Source organism: Stegodyphus dumicola, chromosome X2 (assembly GCF_044657685.1).
Source record: "Stegodyphus dumicola isolate Sdum_Otavi_A_Nest chromosome X2, ASM4465768v1".
NCBI lineage: Eukaryota > Metazoa > Arthropoda > Arachnida > Araneae > Eresidae > Stegodyphus > Stegodyphus dumicola.
Genome location: NC_140781.1, coordinates 68,688,818 through 68,715,543, shown reverse-complemented (window position 1 = coordinate 68,715,543; position 26,726 = coordinate 68,688,818). Strand labels below are relative to the sequence as shown.

General features: G+C 31.1%; 1 protein-coding gene across 2 annotated transcripts in view; it reads left to right on the top strand.

The window, feature by feature from the left end:
• LOC118198401 (putative receptor-type tyrosine-protein phosphatase mosPTP-1) overlaps positions 1 to 26,726 on the top strand; it is a 178,001-nt gene that overhangs the window by 118,117 nt on the left and 33,158 nt on the right. For both annotated transcript variants that reach the window (XR_015039036.1, XM_085809345.1), the window contains exons 10-16: positions 3,573 to 3,702; positions 3,845 to 3,956; positions 7,237 to 7,316; positions 16,125 to 16,222; positions 22,443 to 22,536; positions 23,009 to 23,088; positions 23,653 to 23,787. Coding sequence is in view for 1 of the 2 variants with exons in the window: in XM_085809345.1 (XP_085665471.1) it covers positions 3,573 to 3,702; positions 3,845 to 3,956; positions 7,237 to 7,316; positions 16,125 to 16,222; positions 22,443 to 22,536; positions 23,009 to 23,088; positions 23,653 to 23,787 (729 nt within the window). In the remaining variant the exon portion in view is untranslated. The remainder of the gene's footprint in view (positions 1 to 3,572; positions 3,703 to 3,844; positions 3,957 to 7,236; positions 7,317 to 16,124; positions 16,223 to 22,442; positions 22,537 to 23,008; positions 23,089 to 23,652; positions 23,788 to 26,726) is intronic.

Here is a 26,726-nt window from a genome sequence, read left to right as displayed (position 1 = left end):
AAATGATAGAGTGTAATAATATTTGATGGCAACAATTTGAAAACCGATTCGCCGTTTATAGTGGACTATGCAAAATCTCGTATCGAGAGAAATAGCCCTTTGAGGCTGACACCCTTTCAGGCTAAAAAAATGCGCACAATCCTCAGAACTTTTAATTCTTCAACTAGTATGTAGCATCAACGAACTGCCAAATGTATAATCTTACTCCTTGTTTAGGTCTGTATTTATTATTAGAATATAGACAAACTTTAACATAGGTAAACATAAGTAAACACTTGAATCTTGAAGCTAACTTTGTCCATGTAATATGACAAACATACAAGGTAATTCAAGATGAATATAAAAAAAGAAACCATATTTGTGATCCCTGTAATAAATTTATTTTACAGGTAAAAGTATGAAACGAAATGTTAATTCTCTAACATTCATTTGGCAATACTGCGAAATCCATTAGAGATAATGATATTAAAATGTTAAACTTCAGTGGGGGGAAAAAATTCATTATTAGCGCTAAAACATGCAAAAACTCCATCGTTAATCGTTGTTTAGAGACACATTTTAATCGAATTTGCTAAAAAAGCACTTCTCTGTCTTACTGACACAAAGGAGATGAAGCATTTTAATGACAGGGGTTACTTGTGCAAGAAAAAAGCACAAACGTTCCGAAATTTGTCCAGGTCAATAACGGAATGGAGAAAATCATTTGTGCGATTTAGTCTTGAAACCTCAGCAAGTCATGCTAACAGACAAGTAAGCAAAATTATCTTGCTAACAGACATTAAGCATCATGCTAACAGACATTAAACATCATGCTAACAGACATTAAGCCATCATGGCGTTTGTTGCACCAGCTTTTGCAGTTCAAGTATTACAAATTTGAGATAGCATAGGCATTAAAAACTGCCGAAAAGTCTAATGGGCGAAGTTTAGCGTAGATCTTCAAATGTATAATTTCGTGTATAGACTCAATGTTCCATGATGAAGCCACGTTTTATGTATACACACATTTCCTGTGACAAAATGAACAAGTATAATTTGATATTTGGTTCACGGAAAACTCGCTAGTTACACAGGCAACATTCTCTGAAGATAAATGTTTTTTGCCTGTTAACAAAATGCGATTTGTTTAGATCTTTTTTCCTTCGCACAACCTTGTAATTTATTCCTTGGGGGTGCTTGAAAAGGAAGATTTTCTTACTCCTACTTCTGAACAGCAAGGGAAGCAGCAGTCAAGGCTAGGCAGTCGACTCAATTTATCAAGCTATATTATTGCTTGTAGAGAGTTTAATGCTTATTAACATTATCCTTGTTATTTTGCGTATATTTTCATTTCTACTTTCGTCGGTTCTCGCCAATATCCACACTAGTTCATGTATTAAGCACAGCGTTCTTAAACAAAAATCTTTTTGGTAGTAGTTATAGCTGACATCTCGCTTTACTTCTCTTAGCAACTATGTTACTTATTTTCTCACTAGTTTCTTAACCGTTACTGCTAGTGAAAGTTTGAGGAGGATTTAATATCTTAATTTTATATCAGTTGTAGTTTCTGATGTTCTCATAAGCTGAATAGAATTTTTTTTTTTATATTCAAGCTATATAACCGTTAGTCTGACAGTTAGAAAGAAGATTTATTTTAAACTACTGGAGTTATTTTACCTTTTTTTTAAAACCGAAAGTCATCTAACAGTCTATGGATCCAGCAGTTAACAGTTAGAACAGGATAGATTAATACACTTCTGTGGCAGTGGTTTGAGAAATATTTGCTGATATTGCCAAAAGATGACGTTACAAGACCATTTGTTTAATTTACTTGACGCCTTCTCTTCTCAGCGCATGGGCCCACCAGCGGCCGAACGGTAAAGTCGCTGAACACTGGTAGTTCGGTCCGAGCTTCGAATCCCGCGAACTGGCTGTCTGCATGGGTGTTTTCCCCCATGTGTAACGTGTATACGAGCCAGTTTCCCACGTCCTCCACGAAGGCACCCCTCCCTTTAGGCAGATAGGCCTCGAGGCTTTGCCGTAATTAATAACCTAACCTAACTTAACCTTCTCAGCACATGACTATATAGAAACTGAGGATTTAGTCCTCTTTTGTTATGGAGTTTTGAACTGCATCGCGCAGTATGACCGATCATTAGAAATATTTGATGGAACGGATGGAGTTTCTGCTTTTTAAGTTTTGTAATTTAGGCTTTTAGGCTCTCTCATTTGTATATGTGCTTATAATTATATAAGATTTAATTAAAAGATCAGAAACTCTTCATGCCATGCACCTTATTCATTGATTCTCGTTTTGTTTCGAATTTGATCAATTTCGCAAAACTTATTTTCTGAACTCTATCTTGCCATGACAACGCACTTGAAAGCCTTTAGGTTACAAAGTGAAATTATCACGAATTGCTATAAACATAAATTTTGCAGGCTTTTATGTAATGTATGTAGAAAATATATTTCAATTTTAAAAATTAAAATCCAAATTCAGAATAACATAAAATGTTTTGAAAATCTGTATTCTTCTATGCCATTAATTTAATTTTTGAAATGAAAATCCTAATTCAGTAGAGTAGAAAACGATTTGAAAAATCTGTGTTATTTTCAGTTTTGGTAAAAATGCCTAAAGTGTTGTGTGTTTTAGCATTCTCTGCTGTCTCATTTAAACTGAAAGTTCATAATTTGTCGTGAAGAATTTTATGCTAGGTGTCTGATTTTTAGATTTACATGTACTGATAAAATTCATATGCAGCTTCCTTCTCCAAACTCAAATGAACAAAATTTTGAGAATGAGTACTTTTTAAAAATACATAGTGCGTCTATAAAGCATTAAGATTTAATTTTTTAAGAAATTTTTCTAGTATTTGCAGGGGCCAAATGATAAATACTGGCAATGATTACTTATGTTTTTGTTTTCTTTAAAATATCCTTTGCTTACGAAAAGAAATTTAAATGAAATATTTTATTTGCTTTAAAGTAAGCAGTATTTGCTATTGTATTGAATTCAAAACTGACTTGCGAGAGGCAGCTTTCTTTTCGCATAGTGCAACTATCATTAAGTAGTTTATCGCAAATTAATATGTAAATATTCTTAGTGATCTCCTTTATTTGTCAAGTTAGGTGCCTTTCTATTCCAAAATCAAATTTCAATAGGAAAGTTACTATTTCAGATTATTTTAAATGTTCGACAAAACGTAATAAGTGAATAAATGAACATTCCTACCATTAACACCAGTAAACGTAAACAAAAGCTTTCTAAACATGCCAGGAAGAAGGAATTATGTTGTTGGTAAAGCAAGAAACCTATTTCCTTCAAATCTTGAGTTTTATGCGTTCAATTTTAAAATATTTTGGATGCATTCTGTATATGAAAATACCTGAAACTCTGTTTTGTGAGTTTTTACCCTTTTTCAAACTTTGTTTTCTTTTGTCACTCTCCTTCCTGGAAGCTAATATTAAATAGCTCTTCTGCACAAAAAGGAATTTTAAAAACTTTACACAAAAGAATTCAGAATTTGTGGAGTATTTTCCTGAGAAAATTCTATTCCTTATCTTTATGCTTTTATTTATTTCCGAATTAGATGACAATATCCAATTTAACGTCGAATATGATGTACGAAGTTAAAGTTCGAGGAGCCAGTAGAAGTGTTGTTGAGCATTCTAAATTATACAAAGGTCCTTACTCTGAACTAAAGCAAATATTTTTGCAAAGTGAGTAAATAATGAACTTTATTTTTTTTTCCCAAATATAATTCTTGTTAATGGTACTTTTTTAAATAATGGCAAATTTATTGCATGCTATAAGAGGCAAAATACCTTTTTTCCTGATTTATTAAACTGATCCTTTTTTTAGGTTTATCAAATGCTGCCCTTGAGGAATCTACAATTAGCGTTGGAATTATTTCTGGAATCATATGCGTGTCTTTTGTTTTGCTTTTGGGAATATTAGCCTTTATATTGTGGAGGTAATTATATCGTCTATAATATATAATTATTCAGCTTGTAATTTTTGGAATGAAACGTCTGACTCAGATAGAATGAAAAGTCAGTCTCCTTTTTCTTCCTAGAGGGCTCTACCTGTTTTCGGGGTTTTTAGTTTTGGAGGACCAAGCAGTGCAAGTATTATGATAACACTGGAATTATTTAAATATAATCGTGAATTTTATATAAATTTAAATCATTATATGTAGTTATTCTAAAATTTATGACGAAAGCAATATAAAGGTAAACTGCGCTACAAATTCATAAATCTCCTGTCAGTTATTCTAACAATTAATAGGTTAAAACATTTTTTTTTAGATAAAAAACTAAAATTTTACTTGCAAATATTTGTGTAATATCATTGGAAGTATCTGGGTAACATGTTTCAATTCATGATCTTCTTTTTAAACGTGAAACAAATATTTTACGGAACTTCATATAATAAATGTAAATTAAATACGTTCAGAAAAACGAATAGCTTTTGGTAGATTTGGTTTTTTGGTTTATGGTCAAGGAGACGGTTCATGGTCCGGCTTGGATTCACGTTGCGTATGAGAAAAGCACGAAAACTCTCATGCGGCTAGCCGGTTCGCTGGAATTTGATTCCTGGTGGAACTGTCAACATTTACTGATTTTATCACTTGGTCACTGGAGAACAAAAGAGCTCTTGAAATTAGCTTCATGAGATACTTTTCGTTGAACATTAAAGAAAGTATTAAAAAAAAAAAATAGAAGGTTCGGTACTAGTAAACACAAACTTGTGTTGATTTACAGATTTACATGTTTGGTAACTGAATTGAATTATCATGGTTACATTATAAAATATCATTGAACAAAATGTAATCTAAATATATAGCATTAGGAGCATCTGCTATTAATTCCGATACTGAAATTTTTTGTAAATTTATAAATGAAGTATATTATCAAATGAATTCATTGTATTAGATATTAAATAATTAAGCGATATTATTAGCATAACTCTGCAATCTCTCTCTTTCAAAGCTGTAAAAATAATTTCATTGAAACTAAAACTAGATTGCAAAATTAACTGCATACTAAAGATTAATCTATGCCAAGTAGTTAGAAACATCTTCTTTTGAATAGAGTCATGATGCAAAAGTTTATAAAAATTATCATGTAAATACAAGTTCAATACAATAATATACAGATCATGCAATACAATAATATACAGATCATGCAATACAATAATATACAGATCATAATACACAGCAATATCTGCAATAAAAACAATTGTATGATGTAGGCATGAAAAGAAATGGAAAACCAGGAAATTAAAAATCCTGAGATATGGATATAAGGAGAGAGAATTTTATTAATTATGAAAATGCCGCAGATGTTCATAATTATCAACTGGATGCATTATAAATTAAATGTGCTCCAAATTATATCAGTTTTTTAAAGTAACTGGAAAACCAAACAAACGGTTAAATGTTTCTAATATCAAAATATGGTGTAAAAACGCTAAGTAATTTAAAAATAACTTCAGTGATTAAAAAATCGAAAGATAAATATATGCTTATTAAAACATCCGTCACCATAACATTGGTGGGAGTTTAGACCTGCTTAATTTTTTTAAAAAGTTTTAGTGAACTTCTATAATTAGAACTATTTGCATAAATAATAAGTTTGAAATAAGTCAAAATCATTATATTATCTAAGAAGATTTGTTAATATAGCAAAGAAAACTAATATAAACTTCATTACAGATTTATAGTACTTGAAAGCTTTTATTCAAAGGTTTCGAATCCCTGAGCATTAATAAGTTGTGATTTGTCATTCTTTTAAACATTTTAAAAATGTAATATGAACGCTAATATAATAAATTTTTTTCTTTAGCGCATACCAAGTTTTCATTTAATATTTGCTTTGCATTCACAAATTTCGCTATATCAGAAAGCCGATTATAGCGATTTGTAGTCTGAACAAACGGCTCATTTATAAAGATAAATGGCTTTTTGTAGTGGCCATTCCCTTCTAACTTAATCAGGTTCTTAGGAAAGATGGAAAGGCCAAAGCGAAATCGTGCAATTCACAGTTTTTCTTAGCATTTTCTTTGATGAACTTATGTTAAGCCTGTTAAGGCAGGGGATGGGAAAAAAGTGGTAATTCCTCCTTATTCTCGGGGGCCTACCAGCGGCCGAGCGGTAAAGTCGCTGAACACTGGTAGTTCGGTCCGAGGTTCGAATCCCGTGAACGGGCTGGCTGCATGAGCGTTTTCGTGGTTTTCCCCATGTATAACGTGTATACGAGGCAGTTTCCCTTAGAAAGTCCTCCACGAAGCCATTCCTTCCCTTAGGCAGATAGCTCTCGAGGCTTTGCCATAATCACACACACCTCCTTATTCTCGTGCAGTTGGCATATGACCCTTAATTAAATTTCGTTGAGCTAGTACTTACTTCCAATGCCAACTTGGCTTATATAAGGCATTTATAATGTCTGGGAATTCTCACGTGTTTCTTTCTTGATCTTCAGTTCTAAAACACTTGGTAAGTAAGATACAGTGCATGCTGAAATAATCAACGTGTCTCACTGCTATACCGGTAACTGAGCTGTGTATGTGATGTGGTTCATGGATGAGATGCATTTCATGATAACTGACGCTGATGCTTAAAATTACTGGGTTTTTATTACTCTCTAGAATTAATTATAAGGATGGATCATTTTCAAATTATAAATTGGATTTTCATCTGTCGCTGGATGTCTGCCTATTGTTTAAATCAGTCCTAGTACAATCTTGATACTTTACCACAAGTAAGCAGCTTGCAGTTACATTTGTTTTCCAAATTGTTGTGCCTCCCCGCAGAGCTCCAAATATCTACCGCAATTAAATTACACTAACTCGGTGCAATTTTATATTGCTTGCATATATTTCAGTTCAAATTTAAGGCAGGCATGCACACTTACTGATACCAGCACGAAATATTGTACTCTATTATTTCTCCGAGTATATAAAAAGGACTGTGTTGCTTATTTAAAGCCAACTATACACATGCTGTTCTTTTACAGCAAAACTTTTTTTTTTAATACAGTCTTTATAAAGAAGGAGAAACGGTTGTAGGTGAATATTTATTTTTTACTTGTTATTATTATTTTTAATGTGTATTTTGTTAGTTAATATTTGTAGTTTCTTTAATTTTGAGAATAAGATTTTTTTTTTTGTTTTATTCAAATAATGTTACATAAAATATAAAAAATGTTTTTTAATGCTGTTTAAAAAAATTGAAATTACTTTCTACTTTGTAGGAAATATTTTCAAGCTGCTTACTACTATCTTGACGATCCACCTCGCAAACGAACAACTTCAGAAACATCTAAAACCTTTGGTAAATATATATAAACTTTGTAGATAATTTTGATACTAAATGCCATCATTTGCGTTTTATTATGGGAAGACATATAAGTTGTAAAATTGGAATTAAAACCAGAACTTTTTAATTACTCTTTTAACAAATACAAGTGTGAAATAAACTGTAAACAAGTATTCACATTATAATAAAGTAAAAATGGAATTATTTTTACAGATAGCAACAAATTAAACTTTTATATTAAAAAGTATCGATACTGTAACCTTTATTTGTTGAACTGAAAATAACACTTTGACATGTAATTCTTTCATCATCACATTATACTGCTTACATTTTAAAGCCAAATTAGAAAGGCATTTGCACACTGCAAACGTTAAAAACTAGATTTTCCTGATAATAATTATAACTTTACTCTACTCTTCACTCTTAATTTCTATATTCTTTCGATGCTCTTTCTCTAATTTCTACCATTTTTTTCTGCATCCTGTTTCATTGCTGTGTAATTTCTGTTTCTCTGTGTCTGTGCTATTTGTTGTACTAACATCATTTTTATTCTGTTACTTTTAATTGAAATATTCTCAATATTTTTCTGTTTAATTAAAGTCACATCCAGTACAGGTTATGAGTCCAGTAGCCAAGACACAGAAGTAAACAAAAGTGAGTGGCTTCTGTTTTAAGTGATTAGGCTTAGTAGATGTTGACAAAACCCACTTATCTGTTTTAAGTGATTAAAACTTAGTATTTCTTGATACACTGTGTCCATAAAGTACTACTAGGCTTAATAGCTGTTGACAAAACCCACTTATCTGGTTTAAGAGATTAAAACTTAGTATTTCATCACATATTTCTTGATACACTGTGTCCATAACGTATTTACACAACCTTTATTTTCATAACCGTTGGTCGTAGACATAAAATACTTGAATTAAGATGCTTTCAGTAAGGAAAATAACTAAATTAAGGCACTTTTAAATTTTTTTTAAAAATTATAGTTTTCCATACCATCCTTAGACCTTATATGTATTTAGTAAAAATTTAGATTGATTTAAAAAGTAATTCACAGAAAGTTTGATTCCCATTCAATAAACATTGATTGGAGTATTTAAAGTTTTAAGATCTTGTTTTCTGAAAATTCAAATTCAGTTTGTACACAATTTGAAAAGCGAAATTTTAAAATTTGTATGTAAATTAAAATGAAGCATCAGTTCAGAAAAAGGTTTCCAGTGTTAACAGACAAAAGTGCAAGCACTGCTTTGCAGATTGTCGTGATACTCTTTTTTATGTCGTTCAATTTTGCATTGTGTGATTTGTTTATGGTCACGCCAGAGATTATATTTTGATGATTCATTAAATAAAATTTTAATCTTAATTTTTATTAGCATCTTTAACGGCATTACAATATTGTATAAAAAATTTCATGACCTTATATTATTATATTGCAATATTATTTTATTTTAAACTACTTTAAATTTGTTAAGTTTTAATTCTCATTTTATGATAATTTTTAATTCTCAATTTTTTATTTATTTCGTGAATTATTTAATAGTTATCTCTTGATTACATATAAATGGCAGCAGCTCAAAGCTACGACGTGAAAGCTTTTGTAAGAAGATATTCAATCACCACACAGCGTTAACAAGCTCTGATTTATGATTCTCGGGCATTACGAAAGTATGATATGAGCATTAATTTAATTAATTTTTACTTTCGCCCATACCAAGTTTTCATTTAATACTAGTGAAACTTATAAAAAATGCGCATCTTTCAACATACCTGAAAGACGAAAATAGCAATTTTTAAAGAAGGAAATAAAAGTCACTTCGTTCACAGTTTTTCTAACATTTACTTTGTTAGGTTTATCTTTTGTCCGTTAAGGTGGGGAGATGGAAATTTTGTCTGTTGTTCTTTGGTATTGTGCATTTGGCACACTGATAATTAAATTATTAGTGTGGAGAATGAAGAAGCTCTAAATGCTTTGGTAAATCAGTAATTAGACTTTAAAAATATTTAAGCTATTCTTAATAAGAAGAGCTTCTTTGAAGTCTAAAGTTTTGTATATTTGCTTAAGAAAATTGCATATCAAACTGTCAATTTCAAGTAATACTCTTACGCAGCTATCAAAGCAGCTTTTAAGATGTAGCTGTATACTCAACCAATAAAACCAGAGCATGGAATCGCATATTCGTGTGTTGTAGTTAAGTGAAAAATGCAATATGCTGGCGAAGTTCCAAATGTCACAGTAACCGAGATTTGAAAATAAGAAAGGAGCATAAATTACCACGCTCCAATTTTCATACAGGCATAAGTTTGCGCGTCATTACAGCTCTGCTCTTGCTATAGTAAAGAGCATTAATTGATGTGTCTTTTATTTCTTATTGTTTACAGAGTTGCACAAATTTTCTTCGAACTTAACTTACATTAACTTCACTCTTATTTATAAAGTTTGCGATACAGTTCTTCTATATCCTATTCTTAAGAATATTTAATATCTGTACCCAATAGGGTTTCTTTTGAACTTATTAAATTAGAACTGTAAAGCATTGCTTTAGACAACATATCCAAAAGGAAAAATCTTGGAACTTTCTTATGGTATATTCTGGTTTGCCAGCCATATAGATTTCTGTATATTTATATGTACTGCTTTAAGTCCGCATTCATCTGGATTAGTTATAACCATTTCACGCTTTTAAATCTCTCACAGGATCACTGATCCAGTATCAGCTCTATTATTATGAGTTGTTCCAAAAGGAGTGTGAATCATATAATCCAGATTTTTATATCAAATAAAGTATAATCATCCAAATACATGATCTTGTCAAAACGATCTTAGGATTAATTAAAAATAACTTTCTTTTGAGTAGCCGTTATAAACATCAGGGTTACATACATCAGATAAATGATATTTAGATGGTTTCTTGTGTCTTTTCCCCCATGTTTAGCACTGATACTTCACTTGGAAACTCTTTATTGAAAGGCTTCTCGAGATAGATAACTTCTGCTTGCTTTGCTTCATTCTATACTGATTTAATTACAATTTAGCAATAAAAAGTGTTTTTAGTGTCGTATGACATAATTCTATTATAATCATTATAAGGTGCTACTTCTACTATAATCAATTTCAAGTCATTGAGCAATAAATAATTATTAAGCATATTAACATAAAATCGGTCTCTATCAGGCTCTCTTACCACATAATTGATTCAGAACTGCCATAATTTGAATAACTCACCTGTTAAAATTTACCTCGCATTTTACATAGTGACAAAATCTTCACAATGTGGAGTTTTTTTGTATCAAACAGCGTATCTATAGTAAACACTAAACTTTTGGTGCCTGAATTGGCATAGGCTTAGTTAATTATTCAAAATTTTATTAAGTAATATATTAAATAAAAAGTCCTGGTATCTGTTGATTTAAAATAATTGGAAATAATTAATTGTCATTTTTGTAGCTGGAATTTTGACCTTTAGCGCTGAAATTGTAATCGCTTTTCTTAAGAGGCTTGGCCAGCTTTTGTGTTGTACAGTGCGCGCCGCTTAATGTGATCGCGTTTTCCCACGATTATTTTAATAAAATTGAAAGACGAGAAATAACATCTTTCAGAGCAGCATTGGAACTAATTTAATATTAATACAAGCAGAAACATCTAAATAAGTTTGCTTATGAACTGTTAATAATTTTTCTGGAAATTATTTAACGGATGTTTTACTCCTAATCTCAATACTGGGAGGGCATCCCTCGTGCACTAGAACAAGAGTATCCAACCTGTGGCCCAAAGCAACTATCAGTGCGGCCCAAGAAGCGAGCGCGAAGCGCAAAAGAAATATCAAGCATCAACCCCGATGATACATTTTTTAATGTTGCGATCGGGGTTCGAGGCGGCTTTCACCATTGAATGCACGGGTTATTTGATGCTCCGAGTAGGAGCGAAATGTGTTTTGAGTGGAGTGGTGGTTTCAAATTTTCTTGTGACTTGTGCTCGAAGTTATTATCTTCATTTTGATACATTATTTGGTGTTTGCACGTATCACCAAGGTGAGGATGTCAAGATTAATGTTTCCAGCTTTTCTCGTCTTCAAGCTACAATGGATAGCGATTCAGGCTACTATCGATGTTACATTTTCAAGTTGTGTTTAAAGTGGTGTGGTCTCCAATCCTATTTTACTTTTGAAATTTTCGGAAAAATAATCAAAATGTTTGTATTTTACGACTCCATTTACAGTCAATATAGATGTTCTGAAAGGAAATTTTCAAGCAGAATGCATAGATTTGCAATCTGACATTCAACTTCAGGCAGGGGCGTAGCTACAGGGGGGCAAGGGGGGACATGTGTCCCCGGACGCAGAATCGAAGGGGCGCCAAATTGATGTTACGACATTTTAGAATTCAATGTTTTCCATTTTTGGCAAGCAGTAGGGGGCACGAAATCTTCAGTTGCCCCTGGGCGCTGAAAACCCTAGCTACGACTCTGATTTCAGGAAAAATTTGATCATGTCTCTTTGTTGGACTTTTATAAATCATACTTGTTCAGAGACAAATACGCCTCCCTGTACAATCATGCGTTCTTCATGTCATCATCATTTAGCAGCACGTACATTTGTGAACTACTAATTTCAAGAGTGAAGCCCACTGAGAGAAGAATTAGGACCAGAATATCGGATGAACACCTTGAGAGTTCCTTGAAAACTAAACCACTTCAATCGAACTAGACAACGATGCATTAGTTTCTCGAATTCTTGGCCAAATATGATATTAATTCTATGACTTCGAGTTGAACATAAAATTTATTATGAAATATTATGTATAAATTGTCAAATACAAGGTCAAAATAATTCGAAGTTCCTGTCATTATATTTTAAAAAATCAAAAATAATAAAATTTTAAATTACTTAATTTTTTTTTCTTATCAGACCATCGTTAGTATCAGGTATTGGTGGCCCGACATATAAATCAAGTTAATCACTGATTCATTAAAAATTTTTCTTTGTATACGCTTTCTTATATTGAGCAAAACGCGGTCAAACCGTACATTTCGCTCTTAGAGATCAAATTCAAAAAAAATTCTTCCAATAGTCAAATATGAACACACCCGAAAATTTTCGATGAAATATACGCCATTGTGTGATTCACTTATTTTGGAGGTCACGAGCTGCTCCTGGTGTTAGAAATAATTTGTATGGCTCAAAATATCTCGCCTTCATGCATTGTGGCTGACTGAAGCTAAAAGGCTGAACACCTCTGTACTAAAAGAAAACATGTAAATGTAAAATTTAAAATTAAGCAAAGAATTATCCTGAGTTTGGCGTAGATGTTTTCAGGGGATTTTTCCAGGAGCAGGAAAAGAAATTCTTCAGACGTTCTTTTGTTTCTGAAGAACAGGAACCTGTGTCGGATCAGCCTCAAAATCGATGAGGTTATTCAAAATTTTTGCCAAACTAATTCTTGCATAATTTTAAATATTTGTCTAAATTTAATCCCTTACTTGGCAGTATTTTTCTGCCATTTTTCAATTTTTATAGTCTCTTTTGACTGTATTTGTAAAAAAATTATTCTGTAATACTTTGGTAATATTAACAGAATTGTTGATCCCAATAAGCGATGTACTTTTCATATTTTCGTATAAAAATGAATGATATTCTGGTAAGAAAATTAACCACGATCGCATTAAGCAGCGTTTATTGTATTTATTTTCTTGTACGCAATTGTGCCTTTAATAAAACCATTACAAGATTTTATTAAAACAACAATGGATATAATACTCTAATTAAGGTACATCCTTTGATAAACTTTTAAATTCCAAACTGCAAGATCTTGCTTCTCTGAGGTCCCAGAAATTAGTGAAAATATTATTTCAATCAGTTTGCATTTGCAATCAGCCAATGCATTTGTAGAGTCATTTGTTGAGTCAGGAAACATGGAAAATTTTGCAATTCCCTCGCCTTGATTTCAGTTCCCTACCTCTCTGATTGTTAACCCGATGTGCCTTCCAAATCGTGGCCTTCGAGATTAGATGGCCTGGTCAGCTGCAGAATCACGTGATTTGACGTCACGTAAGGCGTCTGAACTTTCACCCTTCGCACTGCATTGTGTGGACACTGCAAGCGAAGACTTCTTATTACGTTGATTGCGTGCTGTATATTTTTATTATTCGTGTGTTTTTTATTGCTAAATTTAAGTAATGTTGTTAAGGATATTTTCGTTTTTAAATTGAGATTACTAGTTAACTTATTTGTTAACAAGAATAACGATCGATGTCTACGTAGAGCTGTCTTCATCATGCCTGCACGATGTTGCGTTCCAGCATGCAAATCCAATTACGATGGCACTAATGAATATGTATCAGTATTCAAATTTCCAAAAGATACAGTAAAACGGGATTTATGGATCAAAAAAATTCCAAGGAAAAATTTTATTTCAAGTGCTCGCAGCGTTGTGTATGAAAAACATTTCGAAAAGATGATATTATTCGCTATGATTATTTACCAACAAACGAAGGTACTTTTATTCAGATGTGTAGAGGGCATCCTAAATTAAATAACGATGCTTACCGATGCATTTTTTTCTGGTTGTCCAAAATACTTATCTGAAAGTCCAACCCCTCAAAGGATGAGCAGGGAGGAAAAAAGAGCTAAGATGGAGAAGCATATTTTTAATGAATTTTTGAGAAAGGACAAAATAGCATCATTTGAGGATTTTTCTTCTATGTTACCAAATAAATTAAATATTTCAGATACTTCAAATATTATTTTACATAAATCTGTTGCTGGTATTTATATTTTATTGCTCAGTTTTCATCCATATCCTAAAATTGAGAAAAGTATCTTTGCATCGCTTCATATAGATATAGCAGTTTATCTAGGAGATAAAGTTGTTCCAGTTGAAAGTAAAGAAGAACCAGTAAGTTGAACAGCATTCTTTGCTGGTCAAACTTACCGAGATATATGTACAAAACATTAACATGTTTGATGTTCATGAAACTTGTTTAATGTGTGGAATTCTCTTTTCTAGCAGATTTAAAAAAATAATGAGCACCATTTCAAATATTTGTTTAAACAATTATACTAAAGTTCTTCAAAATAATATGCATACAAAAATCGATGAAAGGAAACTTAAAAAAGTCAAGAATACGTGATGAAAAGATATGAGTATGTAAATGACATTGTTTTATTTTTTAAAAATAGTGTACTAAATATGATGCAGTTCAAATATATTTTCAATAATGTATCTTTTACCTTTAAATTTGTTAATCCTTTTGCTGTTTCCTTATTATTTGATTATACTTCATAATTTTTCAAAATAAATTATCAATTGCGAATCATTATTGCTTCAGTATACTAGTACAATTTGCACAGTATTTGCTAATTAGACAGAAATGATGGTTTGTTCTATGTATAGTTGTTTTGAGGTTTTCGTTGGCAAATTTAATTATTTTACGTTTTTGTGAAACATTATATGGATGGCTTTTATTTGTAAATATATTATTTATTATGCATCTACATCTAACTAATAATGTAAATATTATTAAATGATGTAAATATTATTATAATTATTGCTATAGATAACATATAAATATGTGAAAATTATTCGTTTTCTGTAATGTTGCAGCAAAATTGTAATTTATTTAATTTACAAAGTTTTGAGATTTAAATTTTTTCTGTGGCTTTTCTGTTCATTTTATTAGATAGTAATTTAAATGAATTAAAAATACATTTGCATAATGTTTGGAAGCTCTGAAATATTTATAGTTTTAAGGAAAAATTATTTTTTATGTCTTTTAATTTGCTAAATTATATTTACTTTTGTTAGTGAATTATATTTCTAAATCTTTTCATTCCTTTCATTCCTCTCCTTCTCAAACTAATTTTTATGTTAATAAATAACAGCCTTTTTATTTACTTATTTCAAAACTATCTTTTTTGAGTGTATCCTAACAAATTATTACAATACAGTGTAAAAAAAAAAAAAAAATGCACAAGATAACCTAAAACATGGCATAGAAAATTTCGTGAATATCTCTTAAAAATAATATTTATTAAGTTATTAATCTTAACTGCAAATGAATATACGACCTTTCATATACGTTTTCAAGTCTCTGAAAATTTAGTTATTATGCATTATTAAAAACAAAACACTCTAAACATCGAACGAAACGCTCGCATTCAAATCTGAAGCAAAGAAAGTCACTGAAGGATCGGACGCCTTTCGTGACGTCACTCGTAGCTAACCAGGCCATGTTATCTCGAAGGCCACGTCCAAATACATCTCAAGGTCACGTGATTGAGGGAGGGGAATGCATTACACGTTCTAGAAATATTCAATTTCCTTGCTTCAGTATAGGAAACGACTTATGATAATTACAAAACCACTATCAATGCTTTGCATTCTTTTGAAAAAGAAATTTATTCTAAGAATAATTAATCTTTTAGTACTTACTTATGTGAAGAATGTTCATTTATGTTGCATCTCTAAAATACGTTATAAGAATTCTTGTTTCCGTTTTCACATGTGAAATTTCGAGTTTCCTTGGCACAATCTTAGTTCTTGTACTGATAGACTTTCTCTTCACAAAATAAGTAATTAAGAAGAATAATAATTGTAATAATATAGTTTTTATGAAACTTATTTCAAAATATGCTCAGTAATAGAAATTTGAATCTAGAATGCCCAAAACTATTTTCATAGGTAGCGTTTTGTCTGCATCGTCCAATAAAATTATTATTTGTCTGATCCTGATATTTTTCTTTCTTTTTTTAATTTTTTATTATATACTTTTTAGAATATTAGAATATTATTATGTTACATTCATCTTTGATTCATTTACTCTAGGAATCAATGATAGCACTTCTGTACATGTCTCAGTGTGGCCAGATCATGTTTGTAGTCTTCATGCTGATGGTGACATAGGTTTTTCTAAGGAATATGAGGTAATCAAGTTTAAATATATAGAATAAAACTAATTTTGGACATGGATTTTTTATAAATTTTTAAAATATGAACGAATTAATTTTTCAGCAATGTTTGAAGTCATTTAAATTGTTTCAAATGATTGTTTTTAAATAATTTAAGTAAAAGGAAATATTAAATCAAAAACCAAAACCCAGAAAATGCACTGTATAATTCAGTGGTAATAATTGCAACAATGAAAACATAATTCTAACATCATATTAAATTTGGAATAATGATTTAGTATAGATAGCAAAATTACGAATGCAAACAACCGTTGAGCTAAAGGGGGGAGATGCTGTTTCTGAACTGGCAAATGCACAAATGTAAAAAATTGATTTTAAATCAGGAAGAACATAAATTAGATCAATATGTAATTAATATTAAATAAATAACAGTCTAACACCCACAGACTGGGGTCAAAAAGTTCACGTTGCTCATATTTAATTAAAATAATTTAAATAGCCTACCAAAAATTAAAAAAAAGCCAAAATAGAAAACGCAGTCCGAAGAATATTTTAATATTTATGATATTTTTGTAAATGTGATAAATACTGTTACTTGGAATGTGACTAATTTTCACCAGTAGCATTTGTATGGATTTTGTTTTTGCAGTGCGTTGCTTTTTGCTACGTGTGCCAAATCATTATTCCAAACTGAAATTGATATTTGAATTTGCTTAGATTATACATGTTTTGATTTTTCTAATTATATACACACACACACATGTTTATATACGCATATATATATATATATATATAATATATTGGGATATCAAAATATTACAGATACCCTCCTAATAACGCTATTGTCCACTTTTAGCTTTGATATCAGCTGATATTCTAGGCCCGCACTCAGAAACGTGCTAATATTGGTCCTGAAGAATGCTGACAAAATGGTAGCTGTAATTTTTTTTTTTTTTTTTTTTTTTTTTTTTTTTTATATTCGATGATGGATTTTTCCCACTTCGTCCCATAAATCTGAGTACGATTGAGGTCAACAGAGCTTGGCGAACCGAGCCTGTGATAAAAGCAATTTACATGAAAGCAAATCCACATTGTTCTCTGTTCTCTTTAAATCAGTTTGAGATCAGTCAAGCAGACTGACAAGAACACTGTCTGCTGAAAATGACCATCTACATTAGGGAGTATCACAATCATAAAACCTTGCATGAACAATACTTGATCGTCAGTGACATTGAGGTAAAATGTAAACTTGTTTATTATTATTAATCTTATAATAATTACGGCTTTACTAAATTATAATGTCTTCGTTTTATTTATTTATTTATTTTTTGAAACTGTACATCTGTCAATCAACCAAACGTTATATCGGAATTTTGTGCGCACGGGAAAGCAGGTGTTAAGTAGCTTTTTGAAAACTGGTGCAGCAGTAAGACCATCCAAGAATTTCAGAAATATTTTAATGCAAAATCTTATATGTGGCCGCTGCAAGATCATGAGAAGACTTGTCTGCAGATAGTTTTAAAAATGTTTATCATCATTTATATCCAGTTACCAAATCTCATGACGATCATAAGAGCGGCACGTCTGAAGGTTTTAGGATAGTAGAAGAGCGAAATTTTCCAGTGAATGGAATATAAGAAGAAATGCAAAATGAAGATGATATAATAAATTCTTGCGATGGCAATGCCTCAATCATGATTCAATTAACAGAACGGCAAATGTCTGTAATTTGATTTTAAATCCTAGAAATATCGCCATTTTAATTTCACGTGGTAGTGATTCGGAATAAGTCCTTCTTTATTGCAAAATACCTCTTTCTTTAAGAAATATTACTGAAGAATATTTTTAATTTTATAATTTCTACATGTTATCTTAGTATATTTAAACTGATGATCTAAAATCCAGAAATTTCCGAAATCCGGAATCGCTGAAGTCTCGACGATTCCGGACCTCGGATTTCGCACTGTATGTAACGGTACTTGTCGTGTCCAGGGAATGCATTTAAAGCAGCAGATTTCTTTCTGAAACCAGTATGCTACATTTAAATAATCATATGCATTTAACATTTGAGAAACATTTAAAAATATGGAAATAAAGATTAAAGCACGTCTTGGCTACAATGTGTCTTTCACCTACTGGCAACTTTCCTCAGTTCAGAATTGAAGACTCAGGTGCAAATTCGTCACTTATATCAGGCTCCTGGGCATAGGCCTCATCCTGGATAGAACAGCGTAGCACTGACATGACTATTGGTACCATAACATGACAAAATTCATGGCTGAGAAAAAATTTCTCGATGTGCGCGTTAAAAAGAGTCTTTCGTATCTTCAGTTACTCTGCATACCTATATTGATGGGAATAACTTCAATAATGCCATTTCATGTGACGCGTTCTAAACCTAAACCTCTGTTTCACAGCTGGTGTCAATTACTATGGATTTTTACCAGTTCGATCAAAATATGCTGTGTAAGGCCATTCGCGGTAGTTTGGATTTGAAGGTGTAAAAACACCCCGCCCGAAGGCGAAAAAGAAGGACTTTAGATGTGCAATCTGTTGCAGGTTGTCCGTTGGTGGCAAAAGTCAAGTGCAGGTCATATACGAGGAAGTTCAGAGTTCAGCAGGTAAAAAGAACCGAGTTCTGTGATGAATTACCTAGTATTTCGGTCAAGTTAGCAGTTTAATCATCGGATTCCGCGAATTTCATCAGTTGTAGTGCTGCCTGAAAACCAGCTGCAAACTTCTCTGCAGTATTTTTTGCTGCTTTAATTTTCTGAATGCTTCCTTCAATCGTACTCAGGAAATTTCTTATTTTCTTGTCCTGCAGCCATGACACTGCTTCCGTCATCTCTTCTGGTGGGGGCTTTAGACTGGCTTTTACTTTGTCACTGTATTTGTAGCTCGGCACTTTCTTTTCGGCAGATTCCTGACTTTGGATGAGCTTTGGAAAGTCCGCTGCTTTGTGAGTACAGGTTCCTTCACTTTTTGTATGGACTTCTTCCTCTCGAAGAGTTTCTTGTATGCCTCACATCCTCTGTAGGAACGTACATGCGATTGCTTGCAAAAAATGCATGTCGGCTTCTCGTCTTCCTTCAGCGGGCTAAGCTTGCTCATATGCGCTTGTCCGCACTTGCAACAACGTTCAGCATTGGGAAATTAGCTTTAGTAGTAAAAATTTATACAAGGTAGAAAATATTGTAAGAAATAGCAGGGTAGATTAAATCAAGGGATGGGTGCCATTACTCTGACGCGCTGGCGATTTCACTCATGATTTAAAAAAACATAAACATTTTATCCGTTGCATCAGTGAGCGCAATAAACTTGGGTAGGTATTTCTTAATTATATTATTCATACTAGAAATGTTGTTGGGACCAAATATATCATTTAGCTCGGCTATATTCTTGACGAAATTTACAAAATCAGATACTTTGTTTTTATCGGTTGTATTAAGCATGGTATTTTTAGTGTTATTTCTAGCGTTGTTTTTAACTTTAGATTTAACATTAGAAGTACTATTTGTTTGACTTCTATTTTGTTCTTGAAGTACTATTTGTTTTGTTGTTTGACTTCTGAATTAGAAGTACTAGTTTCATTCTAATTAATATCGTTCTATGCAGCAGAAGATGACTGGGACACCTTTTCAGTCAGTGTAAGGGTATGATTCTCAGTTTGATGCCTTGCCATTTCTGCAAAGAAAAGTCCATTTCTAACCAGGTTATCTTTTCTTGGCTGAGAAGTCTTTTTTCTTGGGAATCGAGGGCATCCACGATAGGACGCTGTGTGATTTTGAAAACAGTTGCTGCACTTGAGATTTTCAATCCGGCCGGGCGTAAGGCAGTCCTTAGTTTTATGATTGAGAGAGCATTTCACACAGCGACGAGCGAAGAAACCGACTTTATATAAGAATATTTTACTATGAAACTCGCCACTGCGTCGTGCCGCGACAAGCATCTGATATGCGAAGACTTTGTATGCGAATTACCATCCACACACACTTACACACTCCTATATTTATATATTCAAAAATTAAATCGAATATTTAAACTCAGTATATATACATATATTCAGCTTGGAATAAACAGCTGATAAATAATCAAATATTCAGCAAATGTAATAAACCATTTAAAAAAAATAAGGAAACGTGTCCAGTTTTGAAATTCACTAAGCGTACAAATGCAAAAATAGTAGCGCTAAAAATAAAAATAGTGATAGTGAAAACAATAGTAATAAAGGTAGTGCAAAACATTTAAGAATGTACATCCCCTGGTACATCCTCTTGAGCAGGTTGGTATATCGGGAGATCGATAAATAGATTAGCCGGCTTCTGAAATGATAATGACACAAATTTACGAAATTTAGAACTTTAATAAACCACAAACAAATTTGTTTCTTAATCAGTCTAACCCCTTACAGATTGTAATGAAAAAGACATGCTACAAAAATTCATACAAAACTAAAATCCACTTAGATTCAGAATTGCAGAAACAGCACCAAAACCATCCTTTTGATTAAATAAATGCAATACAAATCAAACCAAGCAGAATTATTCGTTCAACAAATATAAAAACAGTAAAAATTGTAGCCTGTTGAAATCAAATTATTCGTCCTAAAACCAGTAATTAAAGTTAAATATTGTGTCAAAAATTAACAACTGAAATACATTAAGTAAATAAGCTGTATAAGAACCTATGCAAACATTTAAATACACGTGCAGTCAAGCACTGGAATGGGCTAACCCTAACATATTAAAAGATGCAATAGTATTTTAAGGGGTGTTGGGACCCCAAAAATCTTCAAAAAATTGTGATTTCGGATTTTTGCATTTTTCAGATTCTCTACACTTTTATCTTTCTAACAATACCATTCTTTAATCTCTATGAAAGTTAGAACTGTAAAAAAATCTAGTTTTAATTTGTCATCTACTGCTCTGATCAATGAGGATTTTTACATAAAAACGCGTTTTTCTCCAAACGTGATTTTTTTATACTCGATGTACCTTTTCTCAGGAACTACTGCTCACAGGTATCTAAACTTTTTATGGCTTATTTATTAGGTTCCCTAATATTTACTGAAATGAGCTTTTTGTAATTAACTTAGAAAAAAAAAATTAATTTTTTTGTGTGAGAAAAATGCTAAACTTTACTATGCCTAACAAAATATTTTGTAATTCACTCTAAAATTCAAAATGCTTCAAAAGCTCATTTCAGTATAATCAGACAGGTATACTTTAATTACAGAAAAAATTTCAAGCTTGTATCTACAGCAGATTTTGAGAAAAGATACATCGAAAATGGCCAATTTAACATTGTCGGTATAGGGGCTTCTGATACCCCTTAAGCGGATCGTTTAAATAAATGATACTTTAATAATAACCCTTCTTTAGAAAAAATAGCTTTTCTTAATAAAATAACCTTTTTTTTAGCAAAATTAATCTTTAATGTGGTGTAGTTCATAAATTTAATACTTTAAAAGAAGAATAGAAGTTAGTTTACCTTTCATTTGCAGCAATTTAGAAGGTAATAGTTTTAATCCAAGCAATATATTCAGCTAAGAGATTCAACTGATTCGGGAATTTTAATACAAAATGTACTGGTAGTATTTAATCCTAAAAATAAAAAGCAAGAAAACGAAATATGTTGTTTCCATTCCAGACCACAGATTTTTACTCAAGCGGGCTACCTCGAAATTGCGAACTTGAAATAAGTTAATGCATACTACTTTTTGCTAATAATGGAAATGGACCTTTTTATTAATAATGGAAAACCTATTCAAAATTATTACAAACTGTAAGACTTTTGATAAGAATATCTAATTCTACTGTGTTAAAATATCCAGTCTATAAGGAACAGATAAAATATATAGAAATAATATCAACCCAGTAGCAAACGTTCTAATATGAAAGCAAAAATTAGAGCAATTAAATCAAAAACTTAAAAAATTTCCCATAATATTAAATAATAGTTTTCTAACACAACCATGTATATGCATGGATAGGAAGCATTCACTAATCGCATCTAACATAATTATTATTTTTTTATGATGCATTCTGTTTTTATCGAATGTATTTTTGTAAAGTAAGTAAAATATTTTAGTTTCAAAATTTTTCCTAAATATTTTAAATTATCTAAATTTTATAAAAATTTGTAATTTTTATTATTTGTTTTTCTTTTTTCCTTGCATATCATTTGTATTATAATCTTCTACTGTTGTAAATTTGAATTAAATGTACTCTTTCAGGCTATTCAACAGTCTACGGATTTGGAACTTTCTTCTGAATGTTCTCAGCTGGTTGAAAACAAAAATAAAAACAGATATGTTAATATTGTTGCTTGTGAGTATTTAGGCTAAGGGAAGAAAAAGAATTATTTGAATTTATCTTGAGCTTGCATTGATAATTTAATGTATTGAAAGAATTTTATTATTAAACAAATTGCCTCTTTACAAAATCGATCGCTTTACAAAATTGATAAAGTAAACAGGAGTAATTTTTGAGAAAATTATATGTTTAAAAACATTCTTGCTTTTAAATTGTTATTCCATCATTTCTCTCTATTTTAGAAGTGGTCTAAATAATATTTTTAATAAAACTGCTTATAAATCTGTTAATAGAACTGTAACAAACTGAGTTCATTATTACAATCAGTAATTTACAAAAATATTACTTCTTGGTTTGTTGACAGAGGTTAGTGATGTTCCACAAAGTTTTCATCTTATATTCTTCAATTGCAGTTTTTTTAATTGTAATTTAATAAAGTCTTTTAAATTATTCAGATTTATATCAATATTTATCTAATTATTTTTAGACGATCACAGCCGAGTTGTGTTGAAAACTCTGCCTGGGCAGAAAAAAATAGCTGATTACATAAATGCCAACTATATTGATGTAAGTGTAATATATTATACATAATATTTTATGTGAAAAAATGGCGACTTTTAGCTTTTGAAGCAATTAACGTGTTTCATATTTTGAATTGTGAATTGTGATTAAACACATACAGCATCACAATATGTAATTAGTTTTTAAAGGGTTAAAAAATGCGTTTTTAACAATTAATAACTAGTATAAAATGCGCAATTTAATTATTAATAATAATTTCAAGTAATAAATATTCATAAAATAATTTATAATAAATATTCTTAAAGTAATTTAATTATTTTATTTTTTGTTGCATATTATGTTCGTTTTAATTCTCTTTGATATGAAATTCCAAGTGCTCAGTATTCCGATAATCCCAGAATGTGTATATGTTCCAAGTTATTACAATATAATTAATCGAAATCAAAATCATTCTCTAACAGGAAGTTTATTGAAGTAAAACGCATTCTGTAATTATTTTGAGAATGATGTACTTGTTGTTTGTCATTTTCTTTTGTTACTTTTGAATGCATCATAAGAGAAAAATCTGGTTGATTCTTTCTCACAAACTGAAATAGTAAAATGTTCTAGGGTTACAATGAGCCAAATGCGTATATAGGTACTCAAGGACCTTTACCATCAACATTTGATGATTACTGGAGAATGATTTGGGAGCAGAAGGTGTATATAATAATCATGATAACAAATCTTGTTGAAAGGGGTAGGGTGAGTAAATAATTACCTTTTATGTATTGAAATGTTATTATAACATAAGTAATTATTTGTTTTTGTTATTTTCTCTCTGTGTGTAAATTTTTGGTTACATTCTTAATTCTTTATGACAAGAAACACAAAAGTGAATATAAAAATTTGTGAGTAATCCCCTCCCCTTATAAATAATTTTTGATACGTAATCTTCAAGTTTAAAAAAAATGGATGAAAATTATGTTTTTACATTATATAACTTCCAGAAGAAACAATTATATCATCTCCTCCTTTATATATTCGTATATTTTGTCCTTGCTACTATTGGTTACTACAAATTTATATAGTTAGAGCTTTGTAGTGTTCAAGTTCATATTTATGGTGTTTGTATTCAAGTATAATGTGAATGTTTGTTGTGTGATTTGAAATCAGTTTAAAATTAATTTCAATCTGATCACGTGCAATACACGAATTTTGACCAATAGAAAATTATTTATTACTTAGACATCATATGAAATCGAATTTGTTATCATTTAAACATCATAATGTAAATAAGTTAAGTAACTTTAGTGATAGAGTGTATTTCAAAATTTGTAATTCTAAGCTGCCAACTCAGGTGATAAGATTAGTGATTCTGCTGATTAAAAAAAAAATCTGCAAACTAAACGATATTACTATAAATATTTCAATTCTATTATTAGCTATTGAATAAAACCCTACAATATTTAAATTAGAGACAGGGAGGGAGAGAGGGAGGACAGTATAAATGAGTAAACAAATTTTCTCTGTTTTTACAATATGTTTTGTACTGCTGTAAAAGTAGCTGCTAATGCAATGAAAATGGAGTCTTCAAAAGAAGACACTGACGTATATATTTTTCTTACCTTAGTGTTGATTTTTTTATGCACCATTTATATTTTATGCAGGAATTTTAATTATTTGTCAATTAAAGTAATTCAGTATTTTCTTTAGGAGGTTTTGAAAATGCATTTTGTTTTATTTTTGTTTTTTATTTTAGCATTTGCGATTGAATATATTTCTATTAATTATTACTCGGTCTTGATTTACTAGTAATTGATTAATACTATACTGAAATTTAATTTTTGTTGTTTTAATTGGAACTGCTATTAATTTAACAGGTTTTACTCAAAATATATTTGCGAGTCATTTTGATAAGTATAGGTGAAAGTAACAGGTGAAAGCAGGGCCAGACACTCGGACGGCATTGTAAATAATCGGGTGTGGTCCGGAACCGCATTTATCTACGGCAATGCCTTACTGGTTTCCCAGAGCGGCCGCAACAGATTTATTGAAAATTATTCAATGTTCATACATGATCATACAAGGACATCTACCGCACAAGGACTTGACAAAAGTTTATGAAATTGGCTGGCCAGTTGTAGAGACTATGCAATTGGTTGGTCAGTTGTATTGGTTGGTCAGACTTATGCAATTGAATGGTCAGTAGTATGTAACTAAATATTAAATTTACCACACATTTCTTAAAATTATACTGAGTCGTTATTAAACACACGCTGCACAAAATACTAAATATATCGTGTCTAGATACTAAATTCATGTTGCATAAAATACTAGTGACAATATTAAGTGCACATTACGTGATTAAATTGATACTGAAATTCTCGAAACACATAGTGTAAGATACTAAGACCTGAATAGATATTTCATAAAATACTATACACACATTGCATAAAGTTCTGAATTTGCATTGCATACTTGATAAACATTGCATAAATTTCTGAATATGCATTGCATACTTAATAAACATTGGATAAGTCATGAATGCACATTGCATAAAATGCATTAAATACTAAATTGACCACACATTGCATAGTTACAAAATTCACTTCGCACATAATACTAAATATATCCTGTATCGATACTAAATTCATGTTGCCTAGATTACTAGAGACAATACTAAATACACACTGCATGATTAAATTCTTATTGGCTAGCTAAAATACGTATTGCATAAGATACTGAGTACACGTTGGATAAGATACTATATGCTGAATACGTATGTAAAATCCTATGTAAGTATTTCATTAAAATACTAATACACATTCCATAAAATTCTGAATGCACTTTGCTTATTACAGAAGTACTAAATTCACGTTGCATAAAATACTAAGAATAATACTCACTACGCATTGCAACTCTAAATGCTAAGTGCAGAAATTCTAAATGCTGATTGCATATGATACTAAATAATAAATAAACTCATTGCCTAAGATACTAAATATTACAACATTACTCTTATGCATGCTTCACTTAACACAGGATACTGTTCTCTCTCTCTCTCTCTATTATATATATATATATATCACTCTACACAGTTCGCTACACCCAGAATGCATTATGTAATAAATTAGCATTTCGTTTTCTTTCATATTACACAACTGAGAATGCGACATATCATATTACAATACTAAAGTTATTAATTATATTAGATACCATATTGATGAATGCACTGAATACAGAATTCACTAGTAAATATAACATTTTAGTGCCTTTATGTTGCATAATTGCAGGGTACATGATATTGTAGCATTACATATACACTATATTGTACACTACTTTACAGTTTTACATATGCATTTTTTGCAATACTTACCTCGTTCTGCATACATGCACTTTTGCGCCCAACAGGTCAGTAGCTCTCACTGATGCATCAGTTCGTACTGCACAATTCTTGTCCTAGTGCCTCAAGCTTATTCAATATGCATATAACCTTTTTTGATAATTGCTGGTTGTTTTATGAAGAAACGTCTAAAGGGAAGATCTTCATTTGGCAGTAGTATGTGCCACTCCTCAATGACTGGACACGTCGTAACGTAGTGGTCGTGTGTGTCGATCTCACCACACTCACAGATATTAGAAGTGGAAATGGACTTGTTACAGACTCCCGTTAAATGAAATGAGTAAAAAAGCCAGCAGAG